Raw genomic sequence first — 16,758 nt, forward strand, 5'->3', positions numbered from 1 at the left:
CTTGCTAATCATAAACCTTAAAAGTAACAATCAGTAAAACCTGTGAACAAAACTTCCAATTTCTGGTGGGCAGAGATCAGACAACAAAATAGGTCATCAATTAGGGAATGTAACAGCCCAGATTATCCCATCACCTTTGTTTCCAAGTGGAAATTGGTTGGATTAGCAGGAGGGTTTCCTGATTAACTACTAACTCCCTAGCATTTCTCAGCCTTTACATCAGCAAGCCATTCCACTACACAGTTTAGAAACTGCAATGCTGAATGGTGGGAGCTTCTAGCCCTTCCAGTATCACTCTTGCTAATATTATTATAATATTAATGCACCAAAAATTTTATTCCTTGACTATGTCTCAAACTTTGTTTAAAAATTATCTGTTCTGCATCAAATTACTTTCCCATTTTATTTTGAGAATTGCTGTTTTTGATTCCTGGCAAGGCTTTAATGAAACAAGTAATGTAGGAGTCATGTATCTATTTCCTATCTGTACTGTATTTTGTGTTGCGCGTTTATAGTAGTCACATGGGTTTGGGTGTGGTAGAACTGAAAAGTTTAGTTATGTATTTTTGATTTGTCGTAGGAGCCTGTCTAGTTTAGGTAGAGCTAAGTGAGTGAGCTAGGGTTGATATCTTTTTTTGTTGACCATTTTAATTATGCTTAAACACACTTAAAATTGCTTAAATACATTTGAATATTCTTGAAAACCTTTGAGAATACTTGGCTTATGTACATTTAATACACTAAGATCGTTTATTCCGTTATATCGCTAGTTTTAGTTTTGTTAGTTTTTTAATAAAAGATTAAACATGTTCTTCAACTTTGGAACTTTGTTATTGGATTGGAGAGTGTGTTATATAGTATCAACCCCACTGTGATGCTTAGTCTCCAAGCAGTTTTGGTTTGTTCGAGTAACCACTGCAAGTAACAATATGAAATATACATAAATAATAGAAGCAGGTAGAGCTAATAGACTTCCATTTAAATGGAAATTTCCTGAGTCTTTTTAAACAAAATGCTAGTGTGCTGTAACCAAATACTCATTTAAATAATCTGAGTAGTGGAGTTGCTCCAGCCTGCGGATTAGTTGTAGGATGCAACGTATAAACGATGTCTTAGCTATGGCTGAATATTTGGTGATCTTTATCAATGTTTTAATTCAGAGAACCTGTTTTAACACTCCATTGGCACCACAAGCTTTGGAAGATGTGAAGAATGTAGTGCGGAAAAACATGAGTAATGGTGTCGCTGATAATGGGCTAACGTTGGAAGGTAACCTGATACAACAATTTCTCTTGTCATTTTTCTTCTCCATTCTGAAATTTGACCCATCCAACTTGTGTGACACCTCTTTTTGATCCATCTTGTGTAGCAGCATGTCAGAACTTAACCATCGTAATCTTAAACCATTGTTTAATTTTGAGACAAGACTTGTTAGGTTTTATTAACAGGAAATTGGTTAAGTTCTTTATTTAAACATAATTTTTAATTGGAAATTGAAAGATTGACAGCCATTTTGCTTCCACTTCAGCTTTACCACATAATCCAGAGAAACATTAAAATAATTGTAAACATTTGTTCAAAAGCTATTCACGACTTTAGTTCTTGTCTATGTGAGTATTCACTTCCATTGCCACAAGAGGGGAAGAGTCATTGTATGGACCTCTGCTTGACTTAACCACAGGAGGAGAATGTGATCACATATGTCAGTAGATGCTTGCCAAGACATGTGTGTACCTTGAAATTAGAAATCTGTTTTGATTGATGCACTTAGTTCATGGGTATTTCCATGGTTTAGGGAGTGCTGTGGACAATTTTGCAGGGCTATCGGAGTTTTATCTTACCATTTTATTCAATAGTTAGCCTTCGCTTTCGCGCGCATGTGCGCGCGCTCTCTCTCTCTCTCTCTCTCTCTCTCTCTCTCTCTCTCTCACACACACACACACACACACACACACACACACACACACACACACACACACACACACACACACACACACACACACACACACACAGCCATTGGCATTGGACTTTATAAGTTTCTCAATTCCCCAATGGAATTATCCCATTGCTCTAATTTAATTCAGCATTGAATTTAAATTCCTTGCCCTTTTGTTGCAGGGATGGTGAGGGCAAATGGATGGTGATGGAGCCAGTTTCTTAGTCTGTCATCTGTTCTGTGTTGCAGGTTTTTTATTTTTGCATACACTATTTATACAAAGAGGGAGACATGAAACTACTTGGACCGTCTTGCGCCGGTTTGGATATGATGACGACCTGGAACTTACACATGAATATCTATTTCCAATGTATGTATTCAGTCAATTCCTTGGAACCTTTTTTCCTAATAGTGGTGTTTTTAAATATTGCAGATTTGTGGAAGAACTGTTCTGCATGATCGGGATGGTATAAAGTAACTGAGAATCTGGTGTTCAATAAACCAGTGGTCTTTTAGAGTTTAGTTTCTCATAATATACCAAACTCTGAAAGTGATAGTTTTCATAACTCTCTGAGCAAGCTGTTTTCTTGCCCTCAGCTTCTGCAATAAGAAGAAAAATAGTCTAATAGTTATAATGCAAGTATTTAGTTTTTAGTTAAATTCTTCAGCCACGAAAAAGATAAATATTCTGAAAACTTGTCTTTCATGTAAACATTTTACAGAAGGAACTTGATGTTCTGTTAATTATTTTTAGTTACAATGACTGTAATTATTTAATGCAGAACAACTTTATTATTAAATATCCCTAAGCTGCCAGCCTTCAATGTCACAAAAAAAATGGATTGTAAAATGTAAAGAATAGAAGTGTGGAAGGGAGTGACAGAGGAACATGTTTGTTTTCCTGTTGTTTCTTTTTGCTTCAGGTGTTCCATGTAGTTCTGCCGAGCTTTGTGGGCATGCTATGTTGGCACCAGAATGCGTGATGACACTTGCAGACAGTCCCCAGCACATCATTGGATGTGTTGGTTGTTAACATAAATAACACATTTTGCTGTATGTTTTGATGTACATGCGATAAATCAAATTTAGACCCCCATCTCAGATCTACACTCTGGCCACTTTATTAGGTACTCTTGTATACCTGCTCGTTAATGCAAGTTTCTAACGTAGTAACTCAATGCATAAAGACATGCAAATGTGGTCAAGAGGGTCAGTGAGTGCTCAGACCAAGCATCAGAAAGGAGAAGAAATGTGATTTAAATGACTTTGACCATAGAATGATTGTTGGTGCCAGACGAGGTAGTTTGAGTACCTGAGAAATTGCTGATCTCCTGAGGTTTTCACACATAACAAACAGTCTCTAGAATTTACAGAGAATGGTGCAAAAAAAAAACAAGTACATCCAGTGAGCATTTCTGTGGATGTAAATGCCTTGTTAATGAGAGAGATCAAGCAGAATGGCCAGATTGGTAGGTGACAGTGATTCAAATAATCACACGTTACAGCAGTGGTGTGCAGAAGAACATTTCTAAATGTACAACATGTCATACCTTGAAGTGGATGGGCTACAGCACCAGAAGACCATGAACGTACACTCAGTGGCCACTTTATTAAATAGAAGAGCATGTAAATCTGACTTAACATCTTAAGTAAAAAACAGGTAAAATTCTGGTAAATACTTATTTCATAAATTCTGTTATATTATATGCCTGCAAGTAAATGAATGGCAAATATAGTGACGTAAGTATTTGAAAATAAATTTACTTTGACTTTGAGTTTTTGTTTAAGTTGCATGGTCAGCTTTTAGAGTGAAGCCTTAGTGTGACTTTGATTAATCATATTGCTCAATGTCACATTCACAATAATGGAATACTCAGGTGTTCTACTGTTCTAATGGATTGTGCAAGTTAAAAGTTTGTTTGTGGGTGACAACTGAATTCATTTTTCCTCTTTTTACAGATTGAAAGTTCCTTCAGACTGCACGACTGAACTGAATCACCATGCATATCTTTTCCTACAAAGCATTTTTGACAAACATGATTTGGTGAGCTGAATTTGCAGATGTGTCCTTTATTAATTTCCTCTTCATTTCTGTGGTTTATTGGTCTGTTCTGTCAAATCTTTGCCTGTGTATCATAGCCTAAAGATTTTATAAAGATAAAGATTAGCTTTATTTGCCACATGTGCATCAAAACATACAGTGCAAAGCGCCATTTGCGCCAATGACCAACACAGCACGAGGATGGTGCTGGGGGCAGCCTGCAAGTGTCACCGTGCTTCTGGAGCCAATGTAGCATGCCCATAACTTACCCTAACCCATTAGTCTTTGGCATATGGGAGGAAACCAGAGCATCTGGAGGAATTGCAATTATTGGAAGAATTATAGGTACAATCTCCTTGCAGATAGCGGTGGGAATCGACCCCAGTCGATGATCACTGGTTTTGTAAAGTCATAACCACTACGTTACTTTGCCACCGCAATTTCTATTCAATTAGAGTAGAAATATTCAAATAATTGGGCCTGTTTATGATATCCCAGTTTACAAAGCTCCTTCACTCCAGCACGTCTCATTTCTAATTTCAACCCAATTTTTCCCCAGAAATCACCTCCTGTAGACATGCTATGCAGAACATTCCACACGTGCTAATGGTAGCCAGTTCCGTCTGTCCACCACCTCTCAATTCTTTTTGTTTCTCCTTGTATTATTACTTCCTTGTTTGATATTATTTAGAATATCAAGATTGTATCTGTCATGTTTGTGTCAGGTCCATTGCTCTTTTTTGCTTTATCATCCTCTATGTTTCCCCTTGTCCTATTGATAGAAAACGGAATATTTCAGCCCCATTTTCTATAAAAGGCTTCATGCTTCATCTTTCAAAATGACATCTAGCTGTGTATTATTTTTAAATGTATACCATTTGATTGTATGTTTCAATGTACAAGTGACAAATAAAGTTAAATCTTTTCTTCATATTTGGTTATTTGGTCCTGAAAGGAGAATATAGGGAGCTAGGAAGGGAGTTGAGAAAAAGGACCGCAAAGGTAGTAATCTCGGGATTACTGCCTGTGCCACGCGACAGTGAGAGTAGGAATGCGATGAGGTGGAGGATAAATGCGTGGCTGAGGGATTGGAGCAGGGGGCAGGGATTCAAGTTTTTGGATCATTGGGACCTCTTTTGGCGCAGGCGTGACCTGTACAAAAAGGACGGGTTACACTTGAATCCTAGGGGGACCAATATCCTGGCAGGGAGATTAGCGGGGGCTACTGAGGTGACTTTAAACTAGAATGGTTGGGGGGTGGGAATCAAATTAAAGAGGCTAGGCGTGAGGAGGTTAGTTCACAACAGGGGGATGGGAACCAGTGGAGAGAGACAGAGGGGTGTAAAGTGAGGGTAGAAGCAAAAAGTACTAAGGAGAAAAGTAAAAGTGGCAGGCCGACAAATCCAGGGCAAGCATTAAAAAGGGCCACTTTTCAGCATAATTGTATAAGGGCTAAGAGAGTTGTAAAAGAGTGCCTGAAGGCTTTGTGTGTCAATGCAAGGAGCATTCGTAATAAGGTGGATGAATTGAAAGTGCAGATTGTTATTAATGATTATGATATAGTTGGGATCACAGAGACGTGGCGCCAGGGTGACCAGGAATGGGAGCTCAACGTTCAGGGATATTCAATATTCAGGAGGGATAGACATGAAGGAAGGGGAGGTGGGGTGGCGTTGCTGGTTAAAGAAGAGATTAACGCAATAGAAAGGAAGGACATAAGCCGGGAATATGTGGAATCGATATGGGTAGAGCTGCGTAACACTAAGGGGCAGAAGACGCTGGTGGGAGTTGTGTACAGGCCACCTAACAATAGTAGTGAGGTCAGAGATGGTATTAAACAGGAAATTAGAAATGTGTGCAATAAAGGAACAGCAGTTATAATGGGTGACTTCAATCTACATGTAGATTGGGTGAACCAAATTGGTAAAGGTGCTGAGGAAGAGGATTTCTTGGAATGTATGCGGGTTGGTTTTTTGAACCAACATGTCGAGGAACCGACTAGAGAGCAGGCTATTCTGGACTGGGTTTTGAGCAATGAGGAAGGGTTAATTAGCGATCTTGTCGTGAGAGGCCCCTTGGGTAAGAGTGACCATAATATGGTGGAATTCTTCATTAAGATGGAGAGTGACATAGTTAATTCAGAAACAAAGGTTCTGAACTTAAAGAGGGGTAACTTTGAAGGTATGAGACGTGAATTAGCTAAGATAGACTGGCAAATGACACTTAAAGGATTGACGGTGGATATGCAATGGCAAGCATTTAAAGGTTGCATGGATGAACTACAACAATTGTTCATCCCAGTTTGGCAAAAGAATAAATCAAGGAAGGTAGTGCACCCGTGGCTGACAAGAGAAATTAGGGATAGTATCAATTCCAAAGAAGAAGCATACAAATTAGCCGGAGAAAGTGGCTCACCTGAGGACTGGGAGAAATTCAGAGTTCAGCAGAGGAGGACAAAGGGCTTAATTAGGAAGGGGAAAAAAGATTATGAGAGAAAACTGGCAGGGAACATAAAAACGGACTGTAAAAGCTTTTATAGATATATAAAAAGGAAAAGACTGGTAAAGACAAATGTAGGTCTCCTGCAGACAGAAACAGGTGAATTGATTATGGGGAGCAAGCACATGGCAGACCAATTGAATAATTACTTTGGTTCTGTCTTCACTAAGGAGGACATAAATAATCTTCCAGAAATAGTAGGGGACAGAGGGTCCAGTGAGATGGAGGAACTGAGCGAAATACATGTTAGTAGGGAAGTGGTGTTAGGTAAATTGAAGGGATTGATGGCAGATAAATCCCCAGGGCCAGATGGTCTGCATCCTACAGTGCTTAAGGAAGTAGCCCAAGAAATAGTGGATGCATTAGTGATAATTTTTCAAAACTCATTAGATTCTGGACTAGTTCCTGAGGATTGGAGGGTGGCTAATGTAACTCCACTTTTTAAAAAAGGAGGGAGAGAGAAACCGGGGAATTATAGACCGTTTAGCCTAACGTCGGTGGTGGGGAAACTGCTGGAGTCAGTTATCAAGGATGTGATAACAGCACATTTGGAAAGCGGTGAAATGATCGGACAAAGTCAGCATGGATTTGTGAAAGGAAAATCATGTCTGACGAATCTCATAGAATTTTTTGAGGATGTAACTAGTAGAGTGGATAGGGGAGAACCAGTGGATGTGGTATATTTGGATTTTCAAAAGGCTTTTGACAAGGTCCCACACAGGAGATTAGTGTGCAAACTTAAAGCACACAGTATTGGGGGTAAGGTATTGGTGTGGGTGGAGAATTGGTTAGCAGACAGGAAGCAAAGAGTGGGAATAAACGGGACCTTTTCAGAATGGCAGGCGGTGACTAGTGGGGTACCGCAAGGCTCAGTGCTGGGACCCCAGTTGTTTACAATATATATTAATGACTTGGATGAGGGAATTAAATGCAGCATCTCCAAGTTTGCAGATGACACGAAGCTGGGTGGCAGTGTTAGCTGTGAGGAGGATACTAAGAGGATGCAGGGTGACTTGGATAGGTTGGGTGAGTGGGCAAATTCATGGCAGATGCAATTTAATGTGGATAAATGTGAAGTTATCCACTTTGGTGGCAAAAATAGGATCCTAAAGGGATTGGACAGGCTAGATGCAGGAAGATTGTTCCCGATGTTGGGGAAGTCCAGAACGAGGGGCCACAGTTTGAGGATAGAGGGGAAGCCTTTTAGGACAGAGATTAGGAAAAACTTCCTCACACAGAGAGTGGTGAATCTGTGGAATTCTCTGCCACAGGAAATAGTTGAGGCCAGTTCATTGGCTATATTTAAGAGGGAGTTAGATATGGCCCTTGTGGCTACGGGGGTCAGGGGGTATGGAGGGAAGGCTGGGGTGGGGTTCTGAGTTGGATGATCAACCATGATCATAATAAATGGCGGTGCAGGCTCGAAGGGCCGAATGGCCTACTCCTGCACCTATTTTCTATGTTTCTATTTCTTAGTTGCTAAAGTTTAGCCAAAGTCTGTTTCACAGTCAAGTCCTGTTCCTTTACCAGTCCTGTGTTTGCTGACCTACATTAGCTCCTGTACCATCAACACTTTCATTTTTGACCAAAATCAGAAAAAAAAAATGCAGTAGCTGAAGATACTCGAGGTCATGACCTTGTTTTAAAGTTCCCTTTCATTTGTTTGTTCATTTCAAAGCCTTGTGTTTTCCTTTCTCCAGAACCCGTTTTAGCCCCACAAACCTGTGGGATCTCTTCATTTGTTTAGATCTGTTTTTCATTCCTTTGAAAGAAAGATAAAGATTAGCTTTATTTATTACATGTACATCAAAACATACAGTGAAATGCACCGTTTGCATCAATGACTAACACAGTCCGAGAATGTGCTAGGGACAGCCTGAAAGTGTCACCATACTTCTGGCACATAGCATTCCCATAACTTCCTAACCCTAAGCCTAACTCTATCCTGTGCATCTATGTAATGAGGGAAGAAACCAGAGCACCTAGAGGAAACCCATGTGATCATGGGGAGAACATACAAATTCCTCACTGACAGCAGCTGGATCGCAGATGTTGTAAAGCATTGCACAAACTCTACACTACCGTTCCGCCCCATCTCAACTTAGTCAACTGTTGTTAGTTGAGCCATTATCTATGTAAGCCCTAAATAATGTAGTTCTTGTCTTTTGTAATTTCTACCTTTAACTCTTCCTCTGAATACATTTTAAAACCTATCTCTCACCTAGTCTTATGTCATTCCTTCAAATGATTCCCTCCGTTCATTTTTATCTGTTGATGAATTTCCATGAAACATCCTAATCTCTTTTTTTTTATCAACCTTGGAGGTTCTATAAAAATGGAAATCCTTTATTGTCCTTCTGCATTGTTTTTCAGGATCGGGATTGTGCATTATCACCTGAGGAACTAAAAGATCTTTTCAAAGTGTTTCCCTACATGCCTTGGGGTCCTGATGTCAATAACACTGTTTGCACCAATGACAGGGGCTGGGTCACCTATCAAGGTTATATTTGTCAGTGGACGTGAGTCATTTTTTCCTTTGTGATTGTTGAGCAATATTTTCAATCTATTCTTTTTCTGTAAAATGCTGATTCAGTAACTTTGTAAATAGCTGTATATTTGTGTTCTGAATCAGGCTGACTACATACCTCGACGTTCAGCGATGTTTGGAATATTTAGGTTATCTAGGATATTCCATTCTAAGGGAGCAGGAGTCTCAGACAGCAGCTATCACAGGTATGACAGTGGAATTTTAGTAACTTATTCTCCTTAATTTCTTAATTGGATGAATTATTACCATGTGGCTACATCTTAGCCACGTCTTCTCTCTCCAGCTACCCTCTCAGATTTGTCTATATTTAAGACTTCTATCACACCTCCATCAGTCTTCCGTCAAAAGTTCCCATTTGTGTTATCACTCTAGTAAATTCTGTATTCTGTCTCTAATGCAGGGACTAGGATCATTTACTGTTCTCTGATCTAACTGAGGTTTCATAAAAACATTCAACATGGTTTCCAATCTATCCCTCTTAGCAAAGCTTGGTTGGTTTTTAACTACCTGAATTCAACTGAAGTTGATATTGTTGGACATTGCTGTATCTGTAACACTGTAACTCTGTGCTTCTCAACCCATCATAAACCCATATTCTTTTCTTCCAGCTGAATTGAAAACCTAACAATATGTTATTCTTAAGGTTTAGCTTCAGTACAGTGGAAATGAAAATTAAATTTCCTTCACAAAATGCTGAAGGAACTCAGTAGGTTGGGAGGCATCTATGGAAGGGAATAAAGAGTCGACATTTTGGGCTGAGAACCTTCATCAGGACTGGAAAGGAAGGGGACAGAAGCCAGCATGAGTAGGTTGGGGAAGGAGAAGCCATACAAGCTAGAAGGTGATAGGTGAGGTGGGGGGTATATATTGAGAAGCTGGGAGGTGATAGATGGAAAAGATAAAGGGATAAAGAAGCTTCCCACTTCATCCCCCTTCCCCCACACACCTACCTTTTCCTTCACCTGGCTTCACCAATCAACATCCCTTCCCCACCCCCCACTTTATTCTGGCTTCTTCCCCCTTCCTTTCCAGTCCTGATAAAGGATCTGGGCCCGAAACATCAACTGTATATTGCGTTCCATAGCTGTTTCCTGACCTGCTGAGATCCTCCAGCATTTTGTGTGTATCACTCTGGATTTCCAGCACCTGCAGAGTTTCTTGGGTTTAAATTTCTGTCACCTGATAAAAAATGTCATAAACCATGCTTTATATTCCCTCAGTAACAAGGGATAAAAAGTTGGATCTGCAGAAAAAGCAAACACAAAGAAACGTGTTTCAGTGCAACATTATTGGTATGAAGAACAGCGGCAAGACTGGAATTCTGCAAGGTTTTCTGGGCCGAAATCTGGCAGTAAGTATCTCCAATTATTCAAATCCTGTAGTTTTATATTTTAATGTAAGAAGGTCCTATACCTCAAATTCGTTGGACAATTACCTAACTTTGAACTCTGTATCAAATTAGAATAAAATTTTAAAATCTTGTTGTCCATCATTGAGGACACTGTAGAGCTAATTGAATTAGATATTAATGCATATTGGAGCCACTTCACAAATCTGTTTGTTCTGTGCAACACTTTAGTGGTTAATGATTTAGGGTGGAGAGAAATTGTAGATTTTCAAGTCTGATTGATTCTGTATTGTCAATGAGAAAAAGATTGATGGTTTTGAATAAAAGAGAATAGTTAGCTTTATTTGTCTCATGCACATCGAAACACAATGAAATGCGTTGTTTTGCAAAAAAAAAAACCAAGCATTTAATTATATATTGGATACTGTAACAGATAGTGTAAGGTCTTACGACACTAGCTGTAAGATCAGGGTTCAATTCCCATTGCTGTCTGTAAGGAGTTTGCACGTTCTCACGTGGATTTCCTCGGGATGCTCTGGTTGCCTCCTACATTCTAAAGCTGTGCGGGATAGGGTTAGTGAACTATGGGAATGTTATGTTGGTGCCAGAAGTATGGTGACATTTGCAGGCACAATCTTCACTGACTTGATTTGACGCAAACAGCACCTTTCTCTGTATGTTTTTTATATATGCCAAAGTTATTGTAAAATCTTAAGGAGGGTAATTATAATGGCAGGAACTACAAATAAGAGGAGAGGGTTCAAGTAAAGTTCAAATAATTTTAGTTATCAGCCCTATTGCTTCCTCTCTTACTAAAGTTCTGTCTGCATCTCCCAAGGCATGTTAAACATTCATTAATTATCATTTGTGTATCTAGGATGAAAAAGACTAAAACCACTGTGAGGTGTGTGGTTGGGTAAGGGATAGGGTCAGCAGACTGAGTCTGTAGAATTTAACTTGATGAAGCAGAATGTGAATTTAAACACTAACGATATGAAACCCTTGACAGTTGTCATATGGGTTGTACTTAGTAAATATACTCAGTGGCCACTGAGTGTATGTTCATGGTCTTCTGCTGTTGTAGCCCATCCACTTCAAGGTTCAGTATATTGTGCAACATCTGCACGATGGTGCAATAAAACAAAAAAACATCCAGTGAGCGGCCGTTCTGTGGGTAAAAAACGCCTTGTTAATGAGAGAGGTCAGAGGGGAATGACCAGACGTACCAGCTGACAGGGAGGTGACAGTAAATTAAATAACTGGGATACAACAGTGGTGTGTGGAGAGCAGAGATGTTGTACATTCAAAGATGAATGTACGACATGTCAAACCTTGAAGTGGATGGGTTAGAGCAGCAGAAAACCAAGAACATACACTCGGGCTATCGTATGAGAGAGAGGGAAACTGATCATCTGACTACTTGGGTTTAGAACATCATTCCCATGTTGATTAGGCCCAAAGAAATGACACCACTAAACAGTTCTGTAGAATGTAATGTGTAATGTCCTTGAATTGCCCAAGAGTGTTGTACAGCAGTGAAACATTATCAATGCTTTATCTTCCCACATGTTCCTTTGTGTCTTTCCATCTCCCTCAGAGATTAGATTTCATGGAGCACTAGTTAAAACTCATCATGGTCTACAATAAGCACGAGAGATTCTGCAAGTACTTAAGATCTTGCACTAGAAATTAGCTTCATTTGTCACACGTCTATCAAAACATGCAGCAAAATGTGTCATTTGCATCAATGACCAGCACAGCCCAAGCATGTGCTGGGGGCAGCCCACAAGTGTCACCAGGTTCCCGGTGCCAACCTAGCATGTCCATAACTCACTAACCCTAACCTGTACATCGTTGGTCTGTATGAGGAAACCGGAGCACCCAGAGGAAACTCGCGTGTAAGAACATACAAACTCTGTACAGTGGCAGGAATCGAACCCTGATCCATGATTACTGGCACTGAAAAGCAGTTGTGCTAACCATTATGCTACTGTGCTGCCCTGGTCATACTCTGTTTGATTTACTGAGTAGTTTATTTTTCACATTCACAATGTTAAGTCAATGTGTTTCGTAATAGATGTTGTAACGTTCTGTTCAGAAGCTGTAAATATCACTTCTGTTTTATTTTTCATCACAGAAACAAAGACAAATAAAAGAAGAACACAAATCACTTTATGCCATAAACACAACATATGTATATGGACAAGAAAAATATTTACTGGTAGGTAGTCATGTGGACATAATAGAAATGAGTAGAATTTTTGTACATTTTAATCATCTGTGGTTCACAGCTGTCCTAGACTCACTAATTTTCAGTAACAAATGTTTAAGACAATGTTAAATGTGTTGAATTTTTTAGGAAGTTTAAAAGTTATCTTAACTTTTTTTTATAGTAGATAAGACTCACAGAACACTACAGCACAGAAACAGGCCTTTTGGCCCATCTAGTCCATGCCGAATTATTATCCTGCCTAGTCCCATCGACTTGCACCTGGACCCATTTCCCTCCCATCCATGAACTTATCCAAACTTCTCTTAAATGTTGAAATCAAACCCACAACTGCCTTTCTATTGCAACTTGTTTCACACTCTCACCACTCTGAGTGAAGAAATTCCCCTTCATGTTCCCTAAGAATTTCACCATTCATCCTTAACCAATGACCTCTAGTTCTAATCTCACCCAACCTCAGTGGAAAAGCCTACTTGCATTTACCCTATCTATAGCCCGCATAATTCTGTACACCTCTATCAAATCTCCCCTCAATCCTACGCTCATATTGGATTGGTGGTAATTCCACTCGATTTATTTCGTGCTGTATAAATAACTACTAATGGTTACTTAACATTCCTGAACAAGTATTATTGCAAAGAGAGAAAGTTATAATGAAGTTGCTATTGTTGGGATTATGTTTGATCGACTTTTGTCTCAATATTTGTGATCTTCTGTAGAAGTGTCAGCGCTTGGCTTCATTAAGGTTTTGCCTTTTGTACCGGATGAAACTGGATGGCAGGGTGGAGATGCGTCTCTACCAAAGGAGGTGTAAGGCACTCCTTCCCTTCGCTAGCCAGCAAGATGTAGCACCTCTTAGCCCCCGATCAGAGTCACGTGAAGCCGTGGGAGCAGCTGCTTAGAATGGTTGCATGTGCAGCTGGTGCATATCACAAGTCCTGGTTATGCCACTGACGGGCAGATGATCTCTGAAGAGTATTGATAATGGCTGGGGTCACCTGTCTTGTAAAGACACTGCCCAGAAGAAGGCAATGGCTAACCACTCCTGTAAAAAGATTTGCCAAAAACAATCGTGGTCAGGGGGAAAACTATGATCACACACATCATATGACATGGCATGCATGTAATGATGATGATGACCAGATGAAAATCTCATCAAGTTTTACATCTTGTCCTTCGGGATGATACCCATTATAGTTTATAACCTCTGTTCTGAACAGCAAGGATTTCAATCTGAAGCCCCAATTACAAACCTCTGGACATGTTTGCTTATTTAACTGGTAGTATTTTCAATGCCTCAAAGTTATGATTTTGAGCCCTACTTTAGTAGGGCATACAATTCCGTAGGCTAACATAGGAGGAGGTCTTGTACTGATCCACACTGACTGTGATCTCCCAGTAAGGAAGTTAAGGATCCAGAGGGAGAGGGAGGTGCAAAGGCCAAGGTTTTAAAGCTTGTTGATTAGTACTGAGGAGATGATGGTGTTGAACGTTGAGCTGTAATCAATAAGCAACATTCTGACATAGGTGCTGTTGTCTAGGTTCTCCAGAACTGTGTGGAGAGCCAGTGAGATTGCATCTACTGTAGACCTGCTGGCAAATTCAGCAGGTCTGGGTACTTGCTCAAGCAGAAGTTGATTTTAGCCATGACCAACCTCTCAAAGCACTTCATCACAGTAGATGTAGGTGAAAGTCATTGAGGTAGCTCGCCCTGCTTTTCTTAGGGACTGGTATGATTGATGTCATTTTGAATTGGGTAGGAACCTCTGAGCACAGCAGTGAGAAGTTGAAGCTGTCCTTGAACACTCTAGCCAGTTGGTCGGCACGGGTTTTCATTGCCCTGCCAAGTACACCACTGGGGCCTGACACCTTGCAAGGGTTCACCCTCTTGAAGGCTGCTCTGACATCAGCCTACAAGACGAGATCACAGGGTTAGTGCTACCATTTGGGCTGCAGTTTCCTGTTGATGCCACAGAGAGAGCTTTGATTGAGTGCCAGTCTAGTTGGATTTTTCTCAACCATTCACGTCCAAAAAGTGCTGGCCCTCCACTTTCCAATACATAAAGTTCAAACTGTTGTGTTTGGCCTCCATATGTCACCTTCACTTTCAGTTTGCCTTTGGGGGGCATTTTTTTTTTTGCCTGTGTAAGTCATTAGCATCACTGCATTCTTCTCTAATGGTATCTCAGAAAACAGTCTGTTGTAGTCAGCCTCTGGAATTATGGACAAAGGTGACCCTGCATCCAGCTCCATTTTCAGTTTTAAACTGGACACATCTATTGTGATCCAGATGACTTTGTGATCTGCTAAAGTTATACTATGCAGTTCTAGGCATGACGCTCTTTTGAGTGCCACATACAAGTCTATCCCTTAATGCATCAGAAAGTGCATATCCAAAGTCACAGTACTGGGAAATTTTACATAGTTCTGCAATATATTCAGAAATGCTTTCCTCTTTTGACTGGTTCCTTTTGTAAAATCTAAATCTCAGCTATTGCTAATGGCTTAGGGCTCAAATGATTTTGTAAAATGTCTGGCTGCTGGCTTTTCAGGGGTTACTAAGTGCAATACGAGAGTGTATGTTTTTGGGCCCATTAAGCTAAGAAATGTAGGGGCTTTCTTTTACTCCATGTTATTCACCTTCATTAGCATTATCAAATTAATCAACTTTCCCAACTGATGCCATTGCAAATAATTTCAGTACGTTTCTCACTATTACTCATGTGTCTTTTGGCTTTCTCATGCTGTTTAGCTCTTGCTGTTTCGTCCCATAACCGTCGGTGCAGTTTGTGATAAAGTTCATACTCGTCGCCAATTTGTTGTGTCTGTGCACAGCTACATATCGGCGGGGGAGTGGGACTAAATGGGAGAATGGATCAGGTCATGATAAAATGGCGGAGCAGATTCAATGGGCCGAATAGCCGACTTCTGCTCCTTTGTCTCATGGTTACCAGTTGCTGTAGGGATTCCCAAGGTGTAGTGTTATTCTACCTTTCAAAGTGTGCATAAAAGACATAGAGCTCATCAAGAAGTGAATCATCACTGCCATTTATGCTGTCAGGTTTCACCTACTAGAAAGGACTGGCATGTAAATCCTCCCACAGCTCTCATACACCTGATTATGTCTCTAACTTCACCTCTCACAAAGTTCTGCTTCCTTTTGTTATGGTGATGCAAGTTCCATTTCAGCAGAGGAAACTATTTAAAATATAATGGAAATAGTTAGAATTTTAAAGTTGAAGGTGCTGTCTAGGGTAGTATTTAAAGCAGAAAGCAATATTGCCTAAAAGTACTGTTCCCTTTCTTCTGCATATGTGCACACACACATGGACATGCCTCCCGAGTAGTTTTAAACGTTGGAAGCACATAAGGTCATGCCATTTACACTCTTCCTTGTTCAAAGTACCTATACTACCCATATCCATATTCATTCATTATGTATGACGTGGGCGATCATGGCCTTGACCATGATTGTTCTTGGCAAATTTTTCTACAGAATTGGTTTGCCCTTCTGGGCACTGTCTTTACAAGATGGGTGACCCTGGCCATTATCAATGCTCTTCAGAGATGGTCTGCCTGGTGACAGTAATCACATAACCAGGAATTGTGTTATGCACCAGCTGCTCACATGACTCTGATTGGGGGGCTAAGCAGGTACTACACCTTGCCCAACGGTGACCTACAGGTTAGTGGAGGAAATGAGCAACTTGCACCTCCTTTGGTAGAGACCTATCTCCACTCCACCACCCCACCATATCCATATACTACCTTGAGATTCCTGCAAGAAAATGAACCTCAGTGTAACTTATACGTACTTTGATAATAAATTTACTTTGAACTTTGTAGTAATGAACCTCTGTTGTCGACTGAACCCAACAAATTTAAATTTGTCCTTTGATGCTAAAACTCCAGAAACTCTTTAAATATTCTGTTTTCCATTTTCATGGAGGTACTTCTTACTTACCATCTCTAGATTAAAAATATTCAAATACTTTAATCTCTAGAGTTCCCTCCAATCACCTTTTGGATTATTTAGTTTTGGTGCCTTCTCATGTTAGGAATTGGTATTACATCAGTTCAAATCCATCTGTTTTGTGTATCGAAATAGAAATAAGGCTCCAGTAATCTGGCACCATTGGGGCTTTGGTCGTGCCGT

The 16,758-nt window shown here is 40.1% G+C and overlaps 1 protein-coding gene across 4 annotated transcripts in view; it reads left to right on the forward strand.

Moving 5' to 3' along the window:
- rhot1a (ras homolog family member T1a) overlaps window positions 1–16,758 on the forward strand; it is an 89,495-nt gene that overhangs the window by 45,606 nt on the left and 27,131 nt on the right. For all 4 annotated transcript variants that reach the window (XM_072242496.1, XM_072242493.1, XM_072242494.1 and 1 more), the window contains exons 10-16: window positions 1,161–1,269; window positions 2,186–2,306; window positions 3,896–3,980; window positions 8,850–8,995; window positions 9,109–9,209; window positions 10,245–10,375; window positions 12,510–12,593. In XM_072242496.1, the coding sequence (XP_072098597.1) occupies window positions 1,161–1,269; window positions 2,186–2,306; window positions 3,896–3,980; window positions 8,850–8,995; window positions 9,109–9,209; window positions 10,245–10,375; window positions 12,510–12,593 (777 nt within the window). The remainder of the gene's footprint in view (window positions 1–1,160; window positions 1,270–2,185; window positions 2,307–3,895; window positions 3,981–8,849; window positions 8,996–9,108; window positions 9,210–10,244; window positions 10,376–12,509; window positions 12,594–16,758) is intronic.

The sequence above is a fragment of the Mobula birostris genome, chromosome 24 (assembly GCF_030028105.1).
Source record: "Mobula birostris isolate sMobBir1 chromosome 24, sMobBir1.hap1, whole genome shotgun sequence".
Taxonomy (NCBI): Eukaryota; Metazoa; Chordata; class Chondrichthyes; order Myliobatiformes; family Myliobatidae; genus Mobula; species Mobula birostris.